This window comes from Nerophis ophidion, linkage group LG11 (genome assembly GCF_033978795.1).
Source record: "Nerophis ophidion isolate RoL-2023_Sa linkage group LG11, RoL_Noph_v1.0, whole genome shotgun sequence".
In the NCBI taxonomy this organism is placed as follows: domain Eukaryota; kingdom Metazoa; phylum Chordata; class Actinopteri; order Syngnathiformes; family Syngnathidae; genus Nerophis; species Nerophis ophidion.
Genome location: NC_084621.1, coordinates 27783663 through 27806162, shown reverse-complemented (window position 1 = coordinate 27806162; position 22500 = coordinate 27783663). Strand labels below are relative to the sequence as shown.

The following is a 22500-nucleotide window of genomic DNA, read 5'->3' as shown; positions in this document are numbered from 1 at the left end:
CAAGCTAAAATGCATGTCAAAAACCTCATGCGTGGTCCCGATCCCCAAGTGCACGCGCCCCAGCACGTCGAAGGACTACAGGCGGGTGGCTCTAACCTCCCATATCATGAAGACCATGGCGAGGTTGGTCCTGGAACAACTCCGCCTTACAGTCAAGCCCCACCTGGACCCACTCCAATTCGCCTACCAGCCCCGACTGGGAGTGGAGGACGCAGTCATCTACCTGCTGAACCGAGCCCACGCCCACCTAGACAAGCCTGCGAGCAGTGTGAGAGTCATGTTTTTTGACTTCTCCAGTGCTTTCAATACTATACGGCCTGGGCTACTGGGTGTGAAGTTGGAGAAGATGCAGGTGGAGGCCCCCTCGATGTCCTGGGTTATAGATTACCTGACGGACAGACCACAGTATGTTCAAATGCAGGACTTCACCATTTACACCACCGATTTCCACTATCAGTCAGAGTCCTGCCACCTTCAGAAATTTTCTGATGACTGCGATAGTGGGGTGTATTGAGGATGATGATGACGAGGAATACAGGACACTGGTGGAGGACTTTGTCACATGGTGTGGAAAGAACCACCTCCAGCTTAATGTGACGAAGACCGAGGAGCTGGTTGTGGACCTGGGAAGGAAGAGTACTTCAGCGACCCCAGTTTCCATCAGGGGGGTCGATGTGGACATGGTAAAGGATTATAAATACCTCGGTGTACACATGGACAATAAGCTGAATGGGTCAAAACACGCTGAGGCCCTCTACAAGAAGGGACAGAGCCACCTATACCTCCTCAGGAGGCTAGGATCATTCAACGTCTGTAATAAGGTGTTGAAGATGTTCTATAAGTCGGTGGTGGTGGGCGCCTTCTTGTACGCCGTGGCTTGCTGGGGCAGCGGGCTGAGAGTGAGGGACACAAACAGACTGGACAAGTTTGTAGAGAAGGCCAGTAGCGTGGTGGGAGTGGAGCTGGACTCTCTGGCAATGGTGTCAGAGAGGAAAAGTCTAGCAAAACTCTTAGCCATTATGGACAACACCTCCCACCCACTACACTCGGACCTTGCGGAGAGAATGAGCACGTTCAGTGGAAGGCTCAGACTCCCAAAATGTAACATGGAACGACACAGGAGGTCCTTCATACCGACAGCAATCAGACTGTATAGTGTATATGTTCCTTGACTGCACTTAAATGTAGAATATATGTAGAATATATTTATACTATTCATATATTATATATATATAATATTTGTTATAGATTATTTATTATTGTCTGTTGTGAGCGAACTGTGGTGCTGAATTTCCCCCAGAGATCAAGAAAGTACATTCTATTCTATTCTTAAGTCACATTTGAACCCCAAAGAAGAAGTTAACCAAAGTTAACATGACAACAATAGTCGTTTTTTTACAATATTCAACTCTTCGATTTATTCTTTTAAAAGGGCTGCAAAAAAGCCACAGATAGCCAAGGAAGAAAGCAAAACACATCCTGCTTATTGTAGATATGAGCGATACGGCCTAAAATATACATTGCAATATACAGTATATTGCAGCCTTTTGCGATACGATGTACATGTTATTAGGAATAAACATATTTGGTTTTTGCCCTTAAAGTTTGTAAAGAAAAAAAACAAAAAAAATGCAATGATTTTTGTGATTGAAAAATATCAGTTTACTGATTATATTTGATATTGTTACTGTCAATATTAGTATCGTTATGCCTTTACATTCATGAGCTATAGCTAAGCGATTAGCATGACTTTTTGTATCTTCCTATGGAGTGTAGTGTATCCTGTTTAGCTATTCATCGTCCTCCAGTGATAATGGAACTTGTAAGAACCTTTTATTGGCTTCCATGGAGGTGAAGATTAGAAAGTCTCTCCACACTTGTGCCTGTTGCTGTTAAAGAATCTCTCCGGCTAGCAGATTATTATTATTATTATTACTATTATTACCATGTTATTTTTCACCTCCTCAGCTACACATGGAGGACCACTGAGTGGGCCGAGTGCCGAGTGGACTTGTTGCTAAGCCAACAGGACCGTCGGCGTGGCAACCTGACGGGACTTTGTGGGGGAGGTCTGCAGACCCGCGAGGTCTACTGTGTCCAGGCCAATGCCGAGCTCCTGAAGTACATGGAGGACGTCAGGGAGAAGGACAAAGGTAAGACATGAGAGTGAAGAAGTTTTGTCTCGTTGAGAACTTGGCGGGGGGGGGGGGGTGAGGATGCCTCTACGGGCTCCAGTCCTCCTGACCTGTCCCCCTCTCGTCCATCCATACATTTTAACCAAATATTTGGGGGAGCTTGGCCCTGGAGGGTCCACCATGGCCTGCCAGTCCTGGGCCCAGGACTTCTTAGAGTTTGCCAGCACGGTGAAGGTAGGCCTAGTCCATGGGCCTTTCTGGCCTGGCCTGTCCAGCTATCCAGAGTGGTGGTGGACTTCCATACCGCGTTTTTCCTTTTTTAAATGCCATTTCGATTTTGTTGTGCTTTGGGGTTTCAGAGGATTGGTCATAGAGGAGTGGTCTACACCAGGTCATGACTTAAAACAGACTAGACTAGTTTCTCTCCGTGGCCATCTGGGAACCTCTCCATGCTAGGGTTGTACGGTATACCTGTTGTTTTAACTACTTGTAAAACACTACTCCTCGTCTCCATGGTGGCAAAGTAAGTTTCTTTCAAGTATCATCCCTGGAGGACGAGGAATAGCTAAACATGCTTAATTACACACCGTATGTCACCGGCGTCAAAATGTAAACGAACGCCATTGGTGGATCTACACCTAACAGCCACTGTAATGATACCAAGTACAGCAGCGTATCTAGTCGATACTGCTATGATTACGTCTATTTTTTTTTTTTAATTATAAACCCGGGAAACATGTCCCTAGAAACATGAGGACTTTGAATATGACCAATGTATGATCCTGTAACAACCTGGTATCGGATTTATACGCAATTTTGTGGTGTCATCCAAAACTAATGTAAAGCATCCACACAACAGAAGAATAAGTCATTAGTTAATTTTAACAGAAGTGTAGATAGGACACGTTAAAAGAGAAAGTAAGCAGATATTAACTGTAAATGAACAAGTACAGTAGATAACTAATTTTCTACCACTTGTCCTTAATAATTTTGACAAAATAATAGAATGATAAATGACATTATATAACTGCATATGTCAGCAGCTGAATTAGGAGCCTTTGTTTGCTTACTTACTACTAAAAGACAAGTTGTTTTGTATGTTCACTATTTTTTTTAAGGACACAATTGTTCTTTAATTGCAATAACAAACATATGTTTAAAGGCCTACCGAAATTGGATTTTCTTATTTAAATGGGGATAGCAGGTCCATTCTATGTGTCATACTTGATCATTTCGCGATATTGCGATATTTTTGCTGAAAAGATTTAGTAGAGAACATCGACGATAAAGTTCGCAACTTTTGGTCGCTAATAAAAAAGCCTTGCCTGTACCAGAAGTAGCAGACGATGTGCGCGTGACATCACCGGTGTGAGAGCTCCTCATATCCTCACATTGTTTATAATGTGAGCCACCAGCAGTAAGAGCAATTTGGGCCGAGAAAGCGGCTATTTCTCCATTCATTTGAGCAAGGATGAAAGATTCGTAGATGAGGAAAGTGAGAGTGAAGCAAAAAAGAAAAGGCGATGGCTCCAGGCGGCGGCCATGGGAGAGTTTCAGATGTGATTAGACACATTTACTAGGATAATTCTGGAAAATCCCTTATCTGCTTATTGTGTTATAGTATTTTAGTGAGATTATGAAGTCATACCTGAAATTTGGATGGCTGCGGTGAACGCCAGTGTCTCTGAGAGAAGCCGAGGAGCCAAAATCACAGCTGCCTTTTTGAGCTGCAGGATGAGGTCGCGTAATCCACTCACGTCTCCGGTAAGAGCCGACTTAATATCACAATTTTCCCATCCAAAAACTTGCTGGTTGACGGAGAAAAACATGTTCACTTGACCGCTCTGTGTTAAAGCTTCACAACAAACAAAGAAACACCGGCTGTGTTTCGGTGCTAAATCCACCGCTTTCCACCCACAGCATTCTTATTTGACGTCTCCATTATTAATTGAACAAATTGCCAAAGATTCAGCAACATAGATGTCCAAAATACTGTGTAATTGTGCGATGAAAAGAGACGACTTTTAGCCGTAAGTGGTGCTGGGCTAATATGTCCCCTCCAACCAATAACATCACAAACACGCGTCTTCATTCCGAGACGTTTTCAACAACTCCATGTATCCAAAATGGATACATGGATGATACAGCAGAGGATTGGGAGAATGTCATGTGGTCAGATGAAACCAAAATAGAACTTTTTAGTATAAACTCAACTCGTCGTGTTTGGAAGAAGAAGAATACTGAGTTGCATCCCAAGAACACCACAACTACTGTGAAGCATGGGGATGGAAACATCATGCTTTGCGGCTGTTTTTCTGCTAAGGGGACAGGACGATTGATCCGTGTTAAGGAAAGAATGAATGGGGCCATGTATCGTGAGATTTTGACCCAAAACCTTCTTCCATCAGTGAGAGCTTTGAATGGTTGACCAAATACTTATTTTCCACCATAATTTACAAATAAATTCTTTAAAATTCCTACAATGTGAATTCCCAGATTTTTTTCCACATTCTGTCTCTCACAGTTAAAGTGTACCTATGCTGAAAATTACAGACCTCTGTCATTATTTTAAGTGGGATCACTTCGGAACAACACTACCCCATGCAAGAGAAGGGGGCAAAAAAGAGAAGCGGCAGGTCAACTGGTCTTAAACAGAGTATTTTAAAGTTGGAGCATATCGATTAGTTTTAAGATGGGACTTAAATGCTTCTATCGAGATGACATGTATTGCTGTTGCCAGTAGGGCATTCCAGAGTATGAGAGGCCAAATAAAAAACACTCTCACGCCTGCAGACTTTTTTGGGCTTTCAGAATCGCTAATAAGCTGGTGTTCTTGGAAGGTACAGTAAGTTTCCGGACGGAACGTAAGGTACAATACAATCAGCAAGATAGGATGGCGCTAAACCGTTTAATATTTTGTATGTAAGTAATAAAACCGTGAAGTCTAAATCTGCGGTGGACAACATTGGACGGATTTTAGTGATATTTAGGAGAAGAAAGAAGGCAGTGTTATTAACACTCTTAATGTATGCGGCCTAAATGTGAGAGTTTGGTTGAACATATTATGTATTATCATATTTCAATGTGGTATCCTTAAACAATTGTGCAAGTGTGTTTGATTTAATGTGAACAATTGCATTGATCTGGTGATGAGACTAAATATTTTTGCTCAATGCCAAAATTCCCATCGCCCACCACTAGTGGTAATTGCACTGCGCCATTACTGAGCACTGTTTTTTCATGTCACCTTTTTAAATATTTAAAAACTTTGAGCTTAATTAAATTTTTCTTGGAATGTGAACTCAAAAAGAAGCTTAGACCTCATTTCTGCTGCAATCAACTACTCCAACATTCCTGTTCATGAACATGTTGCCTTTCTTGTAATAGTAGTCTGACTGTTCTTCAGTAGCATTAATATTTTAAGATCAGCTATTAATTCAAAATCGGAAGAGTTTTTATTCCCATTGTTTGAGAACGGGTTCACAAACTAGGAATTTTATTTGGCGCAATCGTGCAACATGAAACACATAAGACAGAATAGAATAACTTGAGCTGTAACTGAGCTATCAGATCTTGTTATTGTTCATGAGCCTGACGGCCGAGGGGGAAAAGCTGTTCAGGTGGCGGGAAGTGTGGGTCTGGATGGACCGTAGTCTCCTGCCTGAGGGGAGAGGGGAGAATAGTTTGTGTCCAGGGTGAGAAGAGTCGGTTGTGATCCGACCAACACGCCTCCTGGTCCTGGAGGAGAACAGGTCTTGGAGGGGGGTGGGAGTTTGCAGCCAATAACCTTCTCAGCAGCACGTACGATGTGCTGCAGTCGATGAGACTGTGGCGCAGAGGAACCGCATGGTGATGGAGGAGGTGAGGATGGACTCGATGATGGCTCTGTAGAACTGCACCAGCATCTCAGTCTCTTTAGCTGCCGGAGGAAGCACATCCTCTGCTGGGCCTTCCTAATTAGGGAGCTGATGGTCGGCTGCCACTTGAGGTTCTGGGTGATGGTGGTGCCCAAGAAACGGATGGCGTCCACAATGGAGACGGGGGTGGGAGAGTCAATCAGGGTGAGGGGGGGGATGGTGGGGCTTTGACTTTCCTGAAGTCCAAGATCATCTCCACTGTTTTCTAGGCGTTCAGCTCCAGGTTGTTGAGGCTGCACCAGGAGGGGTGGGAGTTTGCAGCCAATAACCTTTTCACCAGAACGTACGATGCGCTGCAGTTGATGCTTGTCCCTGACTGTGGTTGCTGGGAACCACACAATGATGGAGGAGGTGAGGATGGACTCCATGAAGGCTTAGTAGAACTGCACCTTCTGTTTCTTCAGCTGCCGCAGGAATTACATCCTCTGCTGGGCCTTCCTGATGAGGGAGCTGATGGTCGGCTCCCACTTGAGGTCCTGGGTGAAGGTGGTGCCCAAGAAACGGATGAAGTCCACAATGGAGACGGGGGTGGGAGAGTCAATCAGGGTGAGGGGGGGTTGGTGGGGCTTTGACTTTCCTGAAGTCCAAGATCATCTCTATTGTTTTCTGGGCGTTCAGCTCCAGGTTGTTGAGGCTGCACCAGGACGCTATACCGATCCACCTCTCTACTGTAGGCGGACTCGTCGTCGTCCGAGATGAGCCCGATGAGGGTAGTGTAAGTCCCCAAACCTGAGCAGCTTTACCGACTGGTGACTGGAGGTGCAGCAGTTTGTATACAGAGAGAAGAGCCAGGGGGAAAGTACACATCCCTGAGGAGTGTTCGTGGTTTGACTGATTGAGACAATCTTCCCCAACCACATGTGCTGTCTCTGTTCGTCAGGAAGTCATTGATCCAACTGCAGAGGGAGTCGGGCATGCTGAGCTGGTAGAGCTGGTCTCGTAGCAGTCCAGGGAGGATGGTGTTCAAGGCAGAGCTGAAGTCCACAAATAGGATCCTGGCGTAGGTTCCTGGGGAGTTCAGATGAACCTTTCACATCACCTGATTTGTTTTAGCAATCAAGACTATTTCATTTGTGCGGACGCTGCTCTGTAGGCGAACTGCAGTAGGTCCAAGAGGGGGGCGGTTATGTCCTTGAGTTGGGGCAGGACCATGCGCTCAAAGGACTTCATGACCACGGACGTCAGCGCCACCGGCCTGTAGTCATTAAGTCCTGTGGGCCGTGCTTTCTTGGGGACAGGGACGATGGTGGAGGTTTTTAAGCCGGACGGCACGCGGCATAGCTCCAGAGAGGTGTTAAAAATGTCAGTGAAAACAGGAGCCAGCTGATCCGCGCAGTGTCTCAAGGTGGAGGGGGAGACATGTGTTGAGCTTCAAGGACTGCCGGCGTACATCCTCCTCTCTGATGGAGAGGGCCTTTGATGATTAATTCATTTTTAGTGAGATTGGAAAAAATCTTCAGTATAAAAAATCATTTGCACAATTACATCCTTTTTGAGAAGCAGCATCTTCTCAAAGTGGATCGTCTCTTTCTTGTTCGGGAAGGCAGACATGGAAAAGCACTTTCCTGAATGTTCCTCAGACTATTTCAGTTTTAGTTCTGTGTCCAAGCTCAGAAGTCTTACACATCTTGGATATAGTGTAACTACATGTTTTTTTTCTCATTTTTATAACTAACTTACAAAATAATCACACAAAAATGAACATTTGGATATTTCTGACCGTGTGAGTGAAAACGGATATTATCACCTCTGCCAATTGTGACAGTGGGAGGTTGACAGGACTCCCGGACACATTTACACGTTTACGGTACAACATTTGGTCCTGGCAAGTATTAGAAAAAACAGTAACAAGAGGAGACCGAAATTAGAATGACTTAGATAAATAATAAGAAAATTGCACATGTTTAAATTGATTAAAACGTGTTTATTAGAGATGTCCGATAATGGCTTTTTTGTCCAACTCTTAATTACCGATTACTATATCAACCGTTACCGATATATACGGTTGTGGAATCAACCCATTATTATGCCTAATTTTTTTTGTGCTGCCCTGCTGGATGCATTGAACAATGTAACAAGGTTTCCAAAATAAGAGAACAACTTCAACTCAAATTAAGGAAAATAATGCCAACATGGCCCTGCCATATTTATTATCGAAGTCACAAAGTGCATTATTTTTTTTTAATAAATAAACCCCCCCTGACGAGTCCACATTTCAAAATGTTTTTGAAATGTCGACATTGTGTCCTCTGGACCAAAGAAGAACAGAACCATCTGGATTGTTATAGGCGCAAAGTTCAAAAGCCAGCATCTGTGATGGTATGGTGGGTGTATTAGTGCCCAAGGCATGGGTAACTTACACAAATGTACATAAAGGTTTTGGAGCAACATATTTTGCCATCCAAGCAACGTTATGGACGCCCCTGCTTATTTCAGCAAGACAATGCCAAGCCATGTGTTACAACAGCGTGGCTTCATAGTAAAACAGTGTGGGTACTCCACTGACCTGCCTGTGGGCAAGACCTGTCTCCCATTGAAAATGTGTGGCGCCGTATGAAGCCTAAATTATCAGAACGGATACCCCTGTTGAACAACTTAAACTGTACATCAAACAAGAATGGGAAAGAATTCCACCTGAAAAGCTTCAAAAATTGGTCTCATCAGTTCCCAAACGTTTAGTGAGTGTTGATTAAAGGAAAGGCCATGTAATACAGTGGTAAAAATGCCCCTGTGCCAAATTTTTTGCAATGTGTAGTTGCCATTAAATTCTAAGTTAATGATCATTTGCAAAAAAAAAAAAAAAAGTTTCTCAGTTCGACCAGTAAATATCTTGTCTTTGCAGTCCATTCAATTGAATATAAGTTCAAAAGGATTTGCAAATTATTGTTTTCTGTTTTTTTTTACACATTACACAAGGTGCCAACTTCACTGGTTTTGTGTTTTGTATATCGGTATCTTAAAAAAATGTGCTCAAGGATTCCCTAAGTGTTTTATGGCTAGACAACCCAGTGTTGAGTGATGTAATCAGAATATTTTACAATCAATCAATCAATGTTTATTTATATAGCCCTAAATCACAAATGTCTCAAAGGACTGTACAAACCATTACGACTACGACATTCTCGGAAAAACCCACATAAGGGCAAGGAAAACTCACACACAGTGGGCAGGGAGAATTAACACCAGTGACGCCAGTGACAATGCTGACTATGAGAAACCTTGGAGAGGACCTCAAATGTTGACCCCCCCCCCCCCCCCCCCTCTAGGGGACCGAAAGCAATGGATGTCGAGCGGGTCTAACATGATACTGTGAATGTTCAATCCATAGTGGCTCCAACACAGCCGCGAGAGTTCAGTTCAAAGCGGATCCAAGACAGCAGCGAAAGTCCCGTCCACAGGAAACCATCCCAAGCGGAGGCGGATCAGCAGCGTAGAGATGTCCCCAACCGATACACAGGCGAGCGGTCCATCCTGGGTCCCGACGAGCGGTCCATCCTGGGTCTCGACTCTGGACAGCCAGTACTTCATCCGTGACCATCGGACCGGACCCCCTCCACAAGGGAGGGGGGAACAGAGGAGAAAAAGAAAAGAAGCGGCAGATCAACTGGTCTAAAAAGGGAGGTCTATTTAAAGGGTAGAGTATACAAATGAGTTTTAAGGTGAGACTTAAATGCTTCTACTAAGGTGGCATCTCGAACTGTTACCGGGAGGGCATTCCAGAGTACTGGAGCCCGAACGGAAAACGCTCTATAGCCCGCAAACTTTTTTTGGGCTTTAGGAATCACTAATAAGCCGAGGCTTTTGAACGCAGATGTCTTGCCGGGACATATGGTACAATACAATCAGCAAGATAGGATGGAGCTAGACCGTGTAGTATTGTATACGTAAGTAGTAAAACCTTAAAGTCACATCTTAAGTGCACAGGAAGCCAGTGCAGGTGAGCCAGTAAAGGCGTAATATGATCAAACTTTCTTGTTCTTGTCAAAAGTCTAGCAGCCGCATTTTGTACCAACTGTAATCTTTTAATGCTAGACATGGGGAGACCCGAAAATAATACGTTTCAGTAATCGAGACGAGACGTAACAAATGCATGGATACTGATCTCAGCGTCTTTAGTGGACAAAATGGAGCGAATTTTAGCGATATTACGGAGATGAAAGAAGGCCGTTTTAGTAACTCTTTTAATGTGTGACTCAAAGGAGAGAGTTGGGTCGAAGATAATAACCAGATTTTTTACCGAGTCGCCTTGTTTAATTATTTGGTTGTCAAATGTTACAGTTGTATTATTAAATTTACAACAAAAAAATGTTTTGTTGTAAATAGTAACGTAACATTTATTCCTATGAAGTAATTAGTTAGCTGTTGATGTGTCGAAGAAGTTTTGGTTCATTAACGTTAGGTTTGTAGCCATACGCTTGTGCACAGAGATAGATAGAGATTCTATCCGCTCACTGCGGTTGAAGCCCATGGCTGGTTTGGTTTGAAACTACTTTTCAGCCACCCGGCCGCTATACTAGGTTAGTCTGCACGGGCTATGAACTCGATGAGAAGGTGGCGAGAAATATTTCCATAATGTATAAAGCAAAATGTGTACACTGCAAAAAGTCAAAGTTCAAAAACAGGAAAAAAAATATACAAAAATGAGGGGTATTTTACTTGAACTAAGCAAAATTATCTGCCAATAGAACAAGATAATTTGGCTTGTCAAGACTATCCAAAACAAGTAAAATTAGCTAACCTCAATAGACCCAAAAATACCTTAAAATAAGTATATTCTCACTATTAACTGTACTATTATACAAGTACATATTTTCTATTGTTTCATTGAAAAAAAACAGCAAAGTCCATTTGGCTGTGATCTGTTTTAATATGAGACACAATTGTGTCAAAGTCATGATTTTTTTTTTTTACATGCTTGAAATAAGAAATGATTACTTTAAAAAAGCTGTTTTATATTGTGAGTGTTGATGACACAGCTTTGCATCAGTTGATATTCTAGTTTCAAGCATGTTTTACTCAACATGGGGTCATCAAATCTCAGCAAAAAGCTGAAATATCTTACTGAGATTATTTAGGACCAAAACACTTAAAACAAGTAAAACACTCGGAACTTAAAATCTTATGTATGGCCAAGCAAGTCCCGGGATGCCCAAAATGTCCATAACAAACCGAGCCGAGTCCCACTGGAAGGGGGGATAAAAGTTGGAAAAGTCAGCAAAAGTCTCAAAAATATTCAGAATGCCTACCCAGGTTCGAGTCCCATACGTTCCGCCGCCCGGCTGGGATGCCCTATATGTCCTAAAACAAGCCCAGCTAAGTCCAACTGGAAGTGAGAAAAGTGAGAAAAGTGAAAAAAGTCGGTAAAATGTTCAAAAATCCCACCCAGGTTCAAACTCGAACCTGGGTAGGTATTTTGAAAATTTTTGGGACTTTTCCACCTTTTATCCCCCCTCCCCGTGGACATTTTAGGTATCCTGGGACTTACGCGGCCAGCGGCGGGACTTGTTGGACTCGAACCTCGGTAGTTATTACACTTTTGGGAACTTTTTCCGACTTTTCTTACTTTTCTCCCCCACTTCCCGTGGGACTTTGCTGGATGCATTTTGGACATTTTTCGCATCCTGGCACTTGTGCGGCCGGCGGCGGGACTCGTGGGACTGGAACCCGGGAAGGTATTTTGAACACAATTGGGACTTTTTAACATTTTGGCCGCCTTTCCCATCTTTTTCCCCTGTGCACCATTGCTGGGTGTGTTTTGGACATTTGGAGAAAAATAGTTTCAAGCATGTTTTACACAATAGAGGTCATAAAATGTCGGAAACAAGCTGTAATATCTTACTGAGATCATTTAGGACCAAAAGCCTTAAAACAAGAAAAACACTCCAAAATAAAATCTGCTTAGTGAGAAGAATTTTCTTATCAGACAGAAAATAAGTAAATATTTCAGTTTTTGCAGTGTATCCTTTACCAAAAATCACTTCACATTCTCTCCTGGCATACCTGAGTTATTGTGCAGAAATATGGGGAAATATTTACAAAAGTACACTTCATTCACTAACGGTGTTACAAAAAAGGTCAGTTAGAATAATACTTACTGTCGGATATAGAGATCATACGATCCCTTTTATTTATTTAGTCAAATTTATTGAAATTCATTGATTTGGTGCATTTGCAAACAGCTACAATTATGCACAAAGCAAAATATTACCTTCTACCCAAGAATGTTCAACAACAAAAGAGGAAAAATATAACCTTAGAGGACAATCTCATTTGAAACATTTGTATGCACGTACAACACGTAAGACCTTTAAGCATATCAGTTTGTAGAACATGAATTATGGAATGGATCAAGCGAAGAAGTTACAATACAAACAATGTACTGGTATAATAATTGAAGAGGTTTTTCAAAACTAAAAGTGTTTACAAAGTACAAGGAAGCCAAATCTTTAAACCTAATTGAAATTGAGATTATTTTCATCTCATATTTGAACCGTGACTGTCTTAACTATTATTAAAATGCCTGTTGTATTCATTGATGTAAATTATGTTACAAATTGAGGACAGGATTTGAATGTGTGCTACTAAACTGCTATGAATTGGAAGAGGGTTAGGATGAAAAAAAAGGTAAGTTGGCTTCTTTCTACTTCTTTTCGCTGTAAATGTGTGAACCATATGATATATCACTTATTGCGTACATGTTCAAAATAAATTCCAACCAACCAAGTGATAAAGTTGCTACTAGGAGAGATATAGGCTGTCAGGGTCAAATAACGTGAGACATTATAGAGACACAGAAACAGAATAGAAGAAAAGCCAGTGATTGCTTTTCTCGTACAAGGAGAGTGACCTGGAGAAAGTTTGTCAGTTACAGGCTCCAATTAACTCTGACATTTCTCCCACTCCCCTCGACTTTTGTTTCATTAAGGTGGCCATGCATCACATACACACACACACAGCTGTACTAAAAGAGGAGGGGGATTTAATGCTGTGTTGAGAACATAACACATGCAAACTTAAAAAGACACAGTAACTTCCTGTGTTGCTTTGTCTCATCTGCAAACTCCTCTCTGCGGTTGGCAGCTCAACCCTAAGTTCAATCTTAAGCCAAGTTTCGTTCCTCTTCAGTTTGTCTAACAAAATGCATAAGCAAACAATCATATTTGAATAAAAACGAGATAATTTATTTACAATTAATCAATCATAGGCTGTCAAGCAAATCAATGTATTTTTAAACAAAGTTGTAGTTTGTCAGAATAATTGTATCTAAGTTATCACAAAACTTTGTGTTGCCATGAGTCCATGCGGAGAAGACAAACGCTGTCTTTGATCCTTCCGAGAAGGGTTGTAAAACTCCACTGTGTAGGATGGGAAGCAACATGAAGGTGTTCTGTTTCTTTGATGTATTGTAGTCAACAGAAAGATATTGTCTTAAACCCGAGATCTACAAAGCGTAGAGGAAGCAGGACCTGACTCCCCTCCAGGGACCTCTTCTTTGAACTATTTTACGACCTTTTCTGTGAACTGTTCACAACCTTTTCTTTGAACCGACCTTTGTAATCAAAGGTGATGGCTGTTTACGACCCCCTTACCTTTTAGAAACAGCTGTTGCCGTGTAATCAGGGAAAGTCCAAATAAGAGGAAGTGTACAATCTTACAGTATATGGGGACGGAGTGGCGAAGTTGGGAGAGTGGCCGTGCCAGCAATCAGAGGGTTAATGGTTCAATCTCCACTTTCTACCATCCCAGTCATGTCCGTTGTGTCCTTGAGCAAGACACTTAACCCTTGCTCTTAATGGGTCCGGGCATGGCAGCTCAGGCCATCAGTGCGTGAGTGTGTGTGTGAATGGGTGAATGTGGAAATAGTGTCAAAGCGAGTTCCATAAAAAGGTAGAAAGGCGCTATACAAGTACAACCCATTTACCATCTTTCGTCAGAGCGTGGTGAGACTGTACAAGAGTACAGTTCAGTCGTCCCTCCTCAATTGAGCCAAATTTATTATGTTTCTCTTAAATTCCTTGCTTCTTGTCTTGTTTAATAGACGTCATCAGTGTTTGAACCTGACAAGTCTCTCACCAATTGGCAAATGCAGTCGCGAGTTCAGAAATCTGCATCGGAGTCGCTCAGTCTTTTGAAAAGTTTGTTGTGTTGCGTTTTCACAGTGAAGACCAAACTGCGGACCTTTTTAAATTTGGGTTAGGGTTGGGGGGAAAAAAATCAAAGTACAAAGGGATGTTCTAACCCAGGCCTGGGCAATTTTGACTCTCGGGCCACATTTAGAGAAAAAAATGTGTCTGGGAGCCAATGTATCTATTTTTAAGAACACTTATACAAAACCTCACTATAATGTCTGATTGAATGCTAAAAACGTTATGACAGACCACCTTAAAAAACATAATGGAATTTTAAATTCTTTCTATGAACGGTAAAATACTGAATATTGGCAAAATATGAAAATCACACCCCCTGTCCATCGACATATTTTACAATCAAGTGAAACGCAACAAAAAGTGAAATAGGCAAGCGAAAGGTACAAAATAAAACCACCTACAATTTGATATATCTGATATTATCGCAATCCGCCTCCCGGATCGGACATAGTTTTGTTCTTGAGCCCTTTTTGTGTGTTTTCTTATTATTTTTGGACTCTTCCGTTCCCTAAGTTGTGTGCACTTCCTTGTTTGTATTCATCACCATGGCGATTTCATTTGTTCCACCTCCACTGGCTCCTGAGGCACACCTGTTTATGATTATTGCTTTAGTATTTAACTGGCCTGCTACCTTAGTTCTGTCTGGATGTTTTGTTTGCTCCATGCAACAGTTAAGTTTGGTATTCCTGTTTTGTATTTACCTTGCTAAGTCCTGTCTTAGCTTCCGCGCGACACTTTGAACTCTACTGTTGCTAATATTAGCATTTAGCTTCCCGTGCGTAGGCATGCCTTTTTTTTTTGCCTTTTGTCAGTGTTCTTTTATCATTTTGTATTAAAACAAGTTTTTACCTGCTATCCCGCCTGGTCCGAGTCCTGTAGCATCCTGGGGTGGCAACTTCGCGCATCAATATGCGTCCCAAACGCAACAGATATATCCCTAAGCATTAGAAATTTGTTGTGAAAATCTCCTTCCGTGTTAGTGGAAATGCTTCCCGCCCACACTGCTTGGTACCTCGTCTGAACTGCTGTGACTTAGATGACCATAGTAACTAATTACTAGATTACCATAGTAACTGGTATATCATCCATAAGCGCAGATTCCAACCATTGAAATACTTTGTATATTTCAAGACTTACAGTACAGTTATTAGAAAACATGACTGCACATCATAACGGCAGCTACACTTTCCATCTTAAAGATTAATAAAAATATATTTGGGAATGTCCGGCGGGCCAGATTGAAAAGCTTAACGACCGCATGTGGCCTTAATTTGCCCAGGTCTGTTCTAACCCTACGGTTTTCCATATCTTTATTTGTAGCGGGCGACCACCACAAATAGACTGCAGCCCTGTGGGAAACACCAACATATTTACCATATTTTTGGACAATAAGTCACATTTTTTTTCATAGTTTGGCCAGGGGGTGCAATTTATGTTGAAATTATGAACACATTACCGTAAAATATCAAATATTATTTAGTTCATTCACTTAAGAGCCTGGACGTATAAGATTTCATCGGATTTAGCAATTAGGAGTGACAGATTGTCAGTCAGATCTCAGTTGTTCTCAGTTGGTTATTTATGCGTCATATAACGTACACTTATTCAGCCTGTTGTTCACTATTCTTTATTTATTTTAAATTGCCTTCATATGTCCATTCTTGGCATTGAGTTTTATCAAATAAATATCCCAAAAACATGAGTCTTATACTCTGAAAAATACGGTAGTCATAAGTGTAGCGATACGTGCTTGGTAGCTTCCACACCTAATGATTCATAAATACAAACGTGCACTATTCTGTTGTGTGTTTAAACATGCATGACACAACCCGATGAGTAAAAGTTATCTTTCCAGAGCAGCTTTTCTTCTCCCTCCTTTGGGAGTGAGGGAGTGTGTCAGGGGTATAATCTCCCAGCATCCCAGTGAGCGAGTCAGTGAGGAAATAAATAAATAGTATCAAGCATGCAAAACAGCCGAACACAAACCCGCCAGATAAAGTTCTACAGAAGATGCTTTGCGCCTCCTGAAATCTCCACTTTCATCTCTATGCGGGGAGCGGCTCTGCTTTGACCGGAGATCGGATCTTCGAGCGTTCCTCTGCCACTGAGAACACCCAAGCTGACTTTTGAGCTAAACTTTGCGCGCTACTACCACACACGCGCCCTGTAAACATGCATCAACACAGCCGTGTTATTGCAGAACTACTGCCAAATAATCTGTTGTATGAAATATCATTTTTCCAATGAAAAGTGAAAGTTGTGAGGGCCACTGTCATGACCTACCACCTTTTAGGTTTTGTCTTGTTTTAGTTAGTTTTCCTGTCGGCACACCCGTGCAATAACTATGCTGTTTAATCAGCATCTTGATATGCCACACCTGTGAGGGGGGATGAATTATATTGTCAACGAAGAAATGCTCACTAACACAGATTTAGATGGATTTGTGAACAATTTAAGAGGAATACCGTATTTTTCGGACTATAAGGCGCAATAATAATCCTTTTCTCAAAACTCAACATGAGTCTTATAACCCAGTGCGCCTTATGTACGGAATAATTTTGGTTGTGCTTACTGACCTCAAAGCCTTTTTAATTGGTACATGGTGAAATGATAAGTGGGCAGCACGGTGTGACAGGGATTAGTGCATGTGCCCCACAATATGAAGGTCCTGAGTTGTCCTGGGTTTAATCCCGGGCTCAGATCTTTCTGTGTGGAGTTTGCATGTTCTCCCCGTGACTGCGTGGGTTCCCTCCGGGTACTCCGGCTTCCTCCCACTTCCAAAGACATGCACCTGGTGATAGGTTGATTGGCAACACTAAAATTGGCCAAAGTGTGTGAATGTGAATGTTGTCTATCTGTGTTGGCCCTGCGATGAGGTGGCGACTTGTCCAGAGTGAACGCCGCCTTTTGCCCGAATGCAGCTGACATAGGCTCCCGCAACCCCGAACGGGACAATCGTTAGAAATTAAATGATAAGTGTGACAAGTAGATGGCAATCAGACATAAAATATACTGTATGTGTAGACTGCAATATGACTCAAGTAAACAACACAAAAATTGTATATGTTCCATTGAAAATATAGAACATTGCACACGGTGCTCAAAAATCCATCAAAATGTTTTAGTACGACTTGGGTAAGCTATGAAGCCACACCGCTTGTTGGATTGTACTGTGCTTCAACATACGAGTATTATTATGGTCTGTATAAGGTAAGACATATTATCTGGCATTATGTTTCGCAATATTATGCAAAAGAGACCTTTCTTACCTTGTGGTATCTGGTGATCTGTATTTGGGATCTGCATTAGTCCTGAAAAATTGCACGTGTCTGCCTTTTGTAGTCCGTGCCGAAAAAGTAGTCGATAAGCTTCTTCTTTTTCTGCATCTTCTTATTATGGGACATTCATCCTCCGCTGTTGCCATTTCTAATATAAAGTGGTGTAGTGAGATTACATTATTCACCCAAGTAACTTAAGCTATTAGAGAGTTCCGGTCGGACGGTTTTTCACGGGACACATTTCCGCCTTTGTTATTGCTCTCGTGAGCCAAGGATGAAGAGAGGTTTCTCCGTCCTTGATTGACGTTAAGTCTGAATGTCATTAAAACAGTTAGCTCCATCTTTTGACACTTCTTCCACCCCGTCCTTGCACGCTACACCGCGACAACAAAGATGACTGGGAAAAGACGCTGCCGAAGGTTAACCACGTAAATTAGTCCGCCCACAAAACGGGGCATCCTGAAGCGACTGTCAAAAAAGGGCTTGAAGATGATCTGTAAAACATAATCTATGTAACATTTTGACCAACAACCACCATTACATGTTATGTAGACCACAAGGAAGTGTTTTACATTTAGAATAACAATATATTTACATGACTCCTTTTAAATGTGCGCCTTTTGTATGAAAATAAACTTGACTAGACCCACTCATCCGCAGTGCGTCTCATAATCCGGTGCGCTCGATGGTCTGTAAAATACAGCAAGTATTTTGTGTATATAGTAAACCTTATTGATCTTTGAGTTCAACTCATGACAAATGGGAGCAAAAGCAAGAGTTGCATTTTAATTTTTATTTGGTGTAAAAATAAATGACAAAATACAAAAACATTGCAATATTTAGTGAAACAATTGTACTCATATGAGGGATTTCATGCAGGCTGATGCTATCCATCCATCCATCCATTTACTATACCGCTTGTCCCTTTTGCGGTCGCTGGGGGCGCTGGAGCCTAATTCAGCTGCATTTTGGCGGAAGGTGGGGTACACCCTGGACAAGTCGCCACCTCATCACAGGGCCAACACAGACAGACAACATTCACACACTAGGACCAATTTAGTGTTGCAAATCAACCTATCCCCAGGTGCATGTCTTTGGAGGTGGGAGGACGCCGGAGTACCCGGAGGGAACCCACGCAGTCACGGGGAGAACATGCAAGCTCCACACAGAAAGATCCCAAGATTGAACCCAGGACAACTCAGGGCCTTCGTATTGTGAGGCACATGCACTAACCCCTCCCCCACCCACCGTGCTGCCCGCAGGGGGTCGCATGGATTCTAATTGAGAGCATGTCTCGCCAGAGCACCGGCACATTGTGCTGCATTTGGTTGCAAAATACGTTTCGCATGACTATGACCACGGTGTCATATGTTATACTGTATGTCAAACATTATATTTATAGATACAACAGGGCGCTCTAGAAGCCAAAGTACGAGACGTGCATACATGGCAGTCATCTTAGCAAGGGGGGGCATTTTTCCATTTAAAGGGATGCAATACAATTCATTGGGAAGAAATCATAACTTGCTTAATTATCAATTGATTTTAATGCAATTTTAAATGCCAATTTAAAAATGATTTGCCCTTATTTGGTGTATATTTCAATTGTATTCCTTTACCGGCCTTCAACTACAATGCAATACTTGGGCACTTTTTCCTTACTAGGGTTGTCCCAATATTTTTGTACCGGTACCAAAATGTATTTCAATAAATTTTCAAAATAAAGGGTATCACAAAAAATGTAATTATCTGTCATATTACACCCGAAAATCGTATTCATTTTATGAGGAATTTAGACAATTAGATAAGACAGCAAACATATTAGACAACTTCTCTTGTAGATTTCGAACTTGGCTGCTGCGGTATGCAGTATCATTATGTAATGTCCCATTCTATTATTTTGTGGTCGGGTGGGGCGGGGGGTGTGGTTGGGGGAGAAGTATATTTACAGCTGTTGTGTGCGCAGTTGTGCACTGCACTCTCTAAAAGCCGTAGATGTTATTGTCACATATGCATGATTGATTGATTGAAACTTTTATTAGTAGATTGCACAGTACAGTACATATTCCGGACAATTATCCACTAAATGGTAACACCCGAATAAGTTTTTCAACCTTAATCAATTCATGGTACAAATATATACTATCAGCATATACATTGAATTATTTACATTATTTACAATCCGGGGGGTGGGACGAGGAGCTTTGGTTGATATCAGTACTTCAGTCATCAACAATTGCATCAACAGAGACATTGAAACAGTGTAGGTCTTACTTAGGATATGTACAGCGAGCAGAAAACATAGTGAGTTCAGATAGCATAAGAACAAGTATATACATTAGAAATACATTCGATTATTTACATTAGGTTATTTACAATCCGGGGAGATGGGAGGTGTTGTGGTGCATCTATGGTAGATGGCAGTATTGTCCTGTTTAAGAGTGTCACAACATTGCTGTTTACGGCAGACAAACTGCTTTACGGTAGACGAAAACGTGACTGCTGTTGTTGTGTGTTGTTACCACGCTCGGAGGACATTAATGAAACTGCTTAACAATAAACCCACATAAGAAACCAAAAACTTGCCCTCGATTATTCTACAGTTATAACATCATTGGGCAGACACACTATTTATATTGTGGGAAAGTGGACGTAAAAACAGGCTGTCCTCACTCAGGTCCGCATTGAGCTGGAGGGGGCGTGGCATCCAGCCCCGCCTGAATTTCGGGAGATTTTCTGGAGAAAATTTGTACCGGGAGGTTTTTGGGAGAGGTGCTGAATTTCGGGAGTCTCCCGGAAAATCTGGGAGGGTTGGCAAGTATGCCATTCCATGACCCACAATGCACTTCTGCCATGACCCTCCCCCGCCGAATTCTTATTTGTTGACGTGTGTGTGACGATTGCTGACATTTTCTTCATCTCTTCTGCGAATGACATAAATAATATTATTTGATATTTTACCGTAATGTGTTAATAATTTCACACACAAGTCGCTCCGGAGTATATGTCGCACCCCGGCCAAACTATGAAAAAAAACTGCGACCTGTACTCCGAAAAATACGGTACGCGGGACAAACGGTAGAAAATAAATTATTAAACGCCTTGTTCTTTTAATATCTGCTTACTTTCTGTATTAACATGTTCTGTCGGCATTTCCGTTAACATGTAATAATCACTTATTCTTCTGTTTGATACTTTACATTAGTTTTGGCTGATACTAAAAATGTGGGCGTGCATCCAATACCAAGTAGCTACAGTGTCTTACATTGGTCATATTTAAAGTTCTCCTGAGTCCAGGGACGTATTTCCAGAGTTTTTAAAAATTAAAAAAAAAAAGTTTTTTTTATAATAAAAATATGAATGTAATCATTTTAGTAACCACTAGATCAGGGGTGTCGAAGTCGAGGATGTATCAAGTGAATTATCTATGGATGATATTGGATTAGGAATAGAACCGGCCCGCAGGCCACAGCCGCCTGCCGCAGTTTTGCACGCTCTAATACTCCATCATTGTTGGCGCTAGGAATTTTTCAAAATGGGGTCCCACAGTACATTTTTGGGGTCCCATTTTTTTGTAAACGTTTTGAAAACAAATGATAAATGTTTGCATTATCCTGTTATATCTCACATTCTATATTGTGTTTGGGAAAAGGGTTATCAAACGTTAATTCATTTAAAAAAAAAAAAAGCAAAAGAAAAATGTTCATGCATATGTAAATGTATTCAGTTATAAACTTTCATTCACTTTCTTCTTTCCTTCATGGATCTAAACTTTACCGCTGCTGGTATTGTTTTCTATATTTTCATTGTAATATTTTGAGAATGTGTTTGTTCTATTTTTGGCAATGTAAGACAAACAAAATAATCTGAGGTTGTCTTTATTTTTTTTTGTTTTATTGCCATGATTTTAATATTCCGGCCCGCGTGTGCACAGATTTCCGTCCACGTGGCTCCTGAGCTAAAATGAGTTTGACCCGCCTGCACTAGATACTGCTTTTGCACTTGTTACATCATAATAGTATTAGTGATGTCCCGATACCAATATTTTGGTACCGGTAACAAAATTATTTTGATGCTTTTCGGTACTTTTCGATATTTTTTCTAAATAAACGGGAACACACAAAATTGCACTATTGGCTTTATTTTAACAAAAAATATCACGGTACATTAAACGTGTCTTATTACAAGTTTGTCCTTAAATAAAATAGTGAACATACAAGACAAATTTGTTTTTTAGTAGTAAGTAAGTAAACAAAAAAAGGCTCCTAATTTAGCTGCTGACGTATACCGTAACATATTGTCATTAATCATTCTATTATTTTGTCAACATTATGAGGGACAAACTGTAAAAAAATATTATTAATCTACCTTCTCATTTACTGTTAATATCTGATTACTTTCTCTTTCAACATGTTCTATCTACACTTCTGTTAAAATGTAAATATCACTTTTTCTTCTGTTGTTTTATACTTTACATTAGTTTTGGATCATACCACAAATTTGGGTATCAATCCAATACCAAGTAGTTACAGAATCATACATTGGTCACATTCAAAGTCCTCATGTGTCCAGGGACATATTTCCTGAGTTTATAAACAGAATATAATTTTTTTTAAAAAGGAAAGATGTTGTGATGCCAAAAAAAATATTAATGTAATCATAGTATCAACGATTAGATACGCTCCTGTACTTGGTGTCATTACAGTGGATGTTAGGTGTAGATCCATGTGGAAGTTGCTCCCCAGCAGTTCCACTGTTAGACACAGCACCAGAGCCAAGCGTGCAGTTTTTAACCAGGTTTTAATGTACGTAGATTCTATCAAAAGTTTTCTCTCCAGCAGGACGCGACTTTTCAGCCACGTCCGTATCTTCCCTCCTCCTGCTCCCGGCCGCCGACTGTTAAAGACAACAGGTGATTAGAATAACACGGACCACCTGTGGAATCTAATCACCTGCTAGCTGTGTCTCGCCATCAGCACTTGCCCCGCCCCTATCCGATGGTGCTTGTCCTTAGCATCATAGA

The 22500-nt window shown here is 41.4% G+C and overlaps 1 protein-coding gene across 1 annotated transcript in view; it reads left to right on the top strand.

Moving 5' to 3' along the window:
* The window catches only part of thsd7ab (thrombospondin, type I, domain containing 7Ab), a 351090-nt gene that overhangs the window by 33295 nt on the left and 295295 nt on the right, over positions 1 to 22500 (top strand). The window contains exon 4 of the mRNA XM_061916619.1: positions 1969 to 2153. Within this exon, the coding sequence (XP_061772603.1) occupies positions 1969 to 2153 (185 nt within the window). The remainder of the gene's footprint in view (positions 1 to 1968; positions 2154 to 22500) is intronic.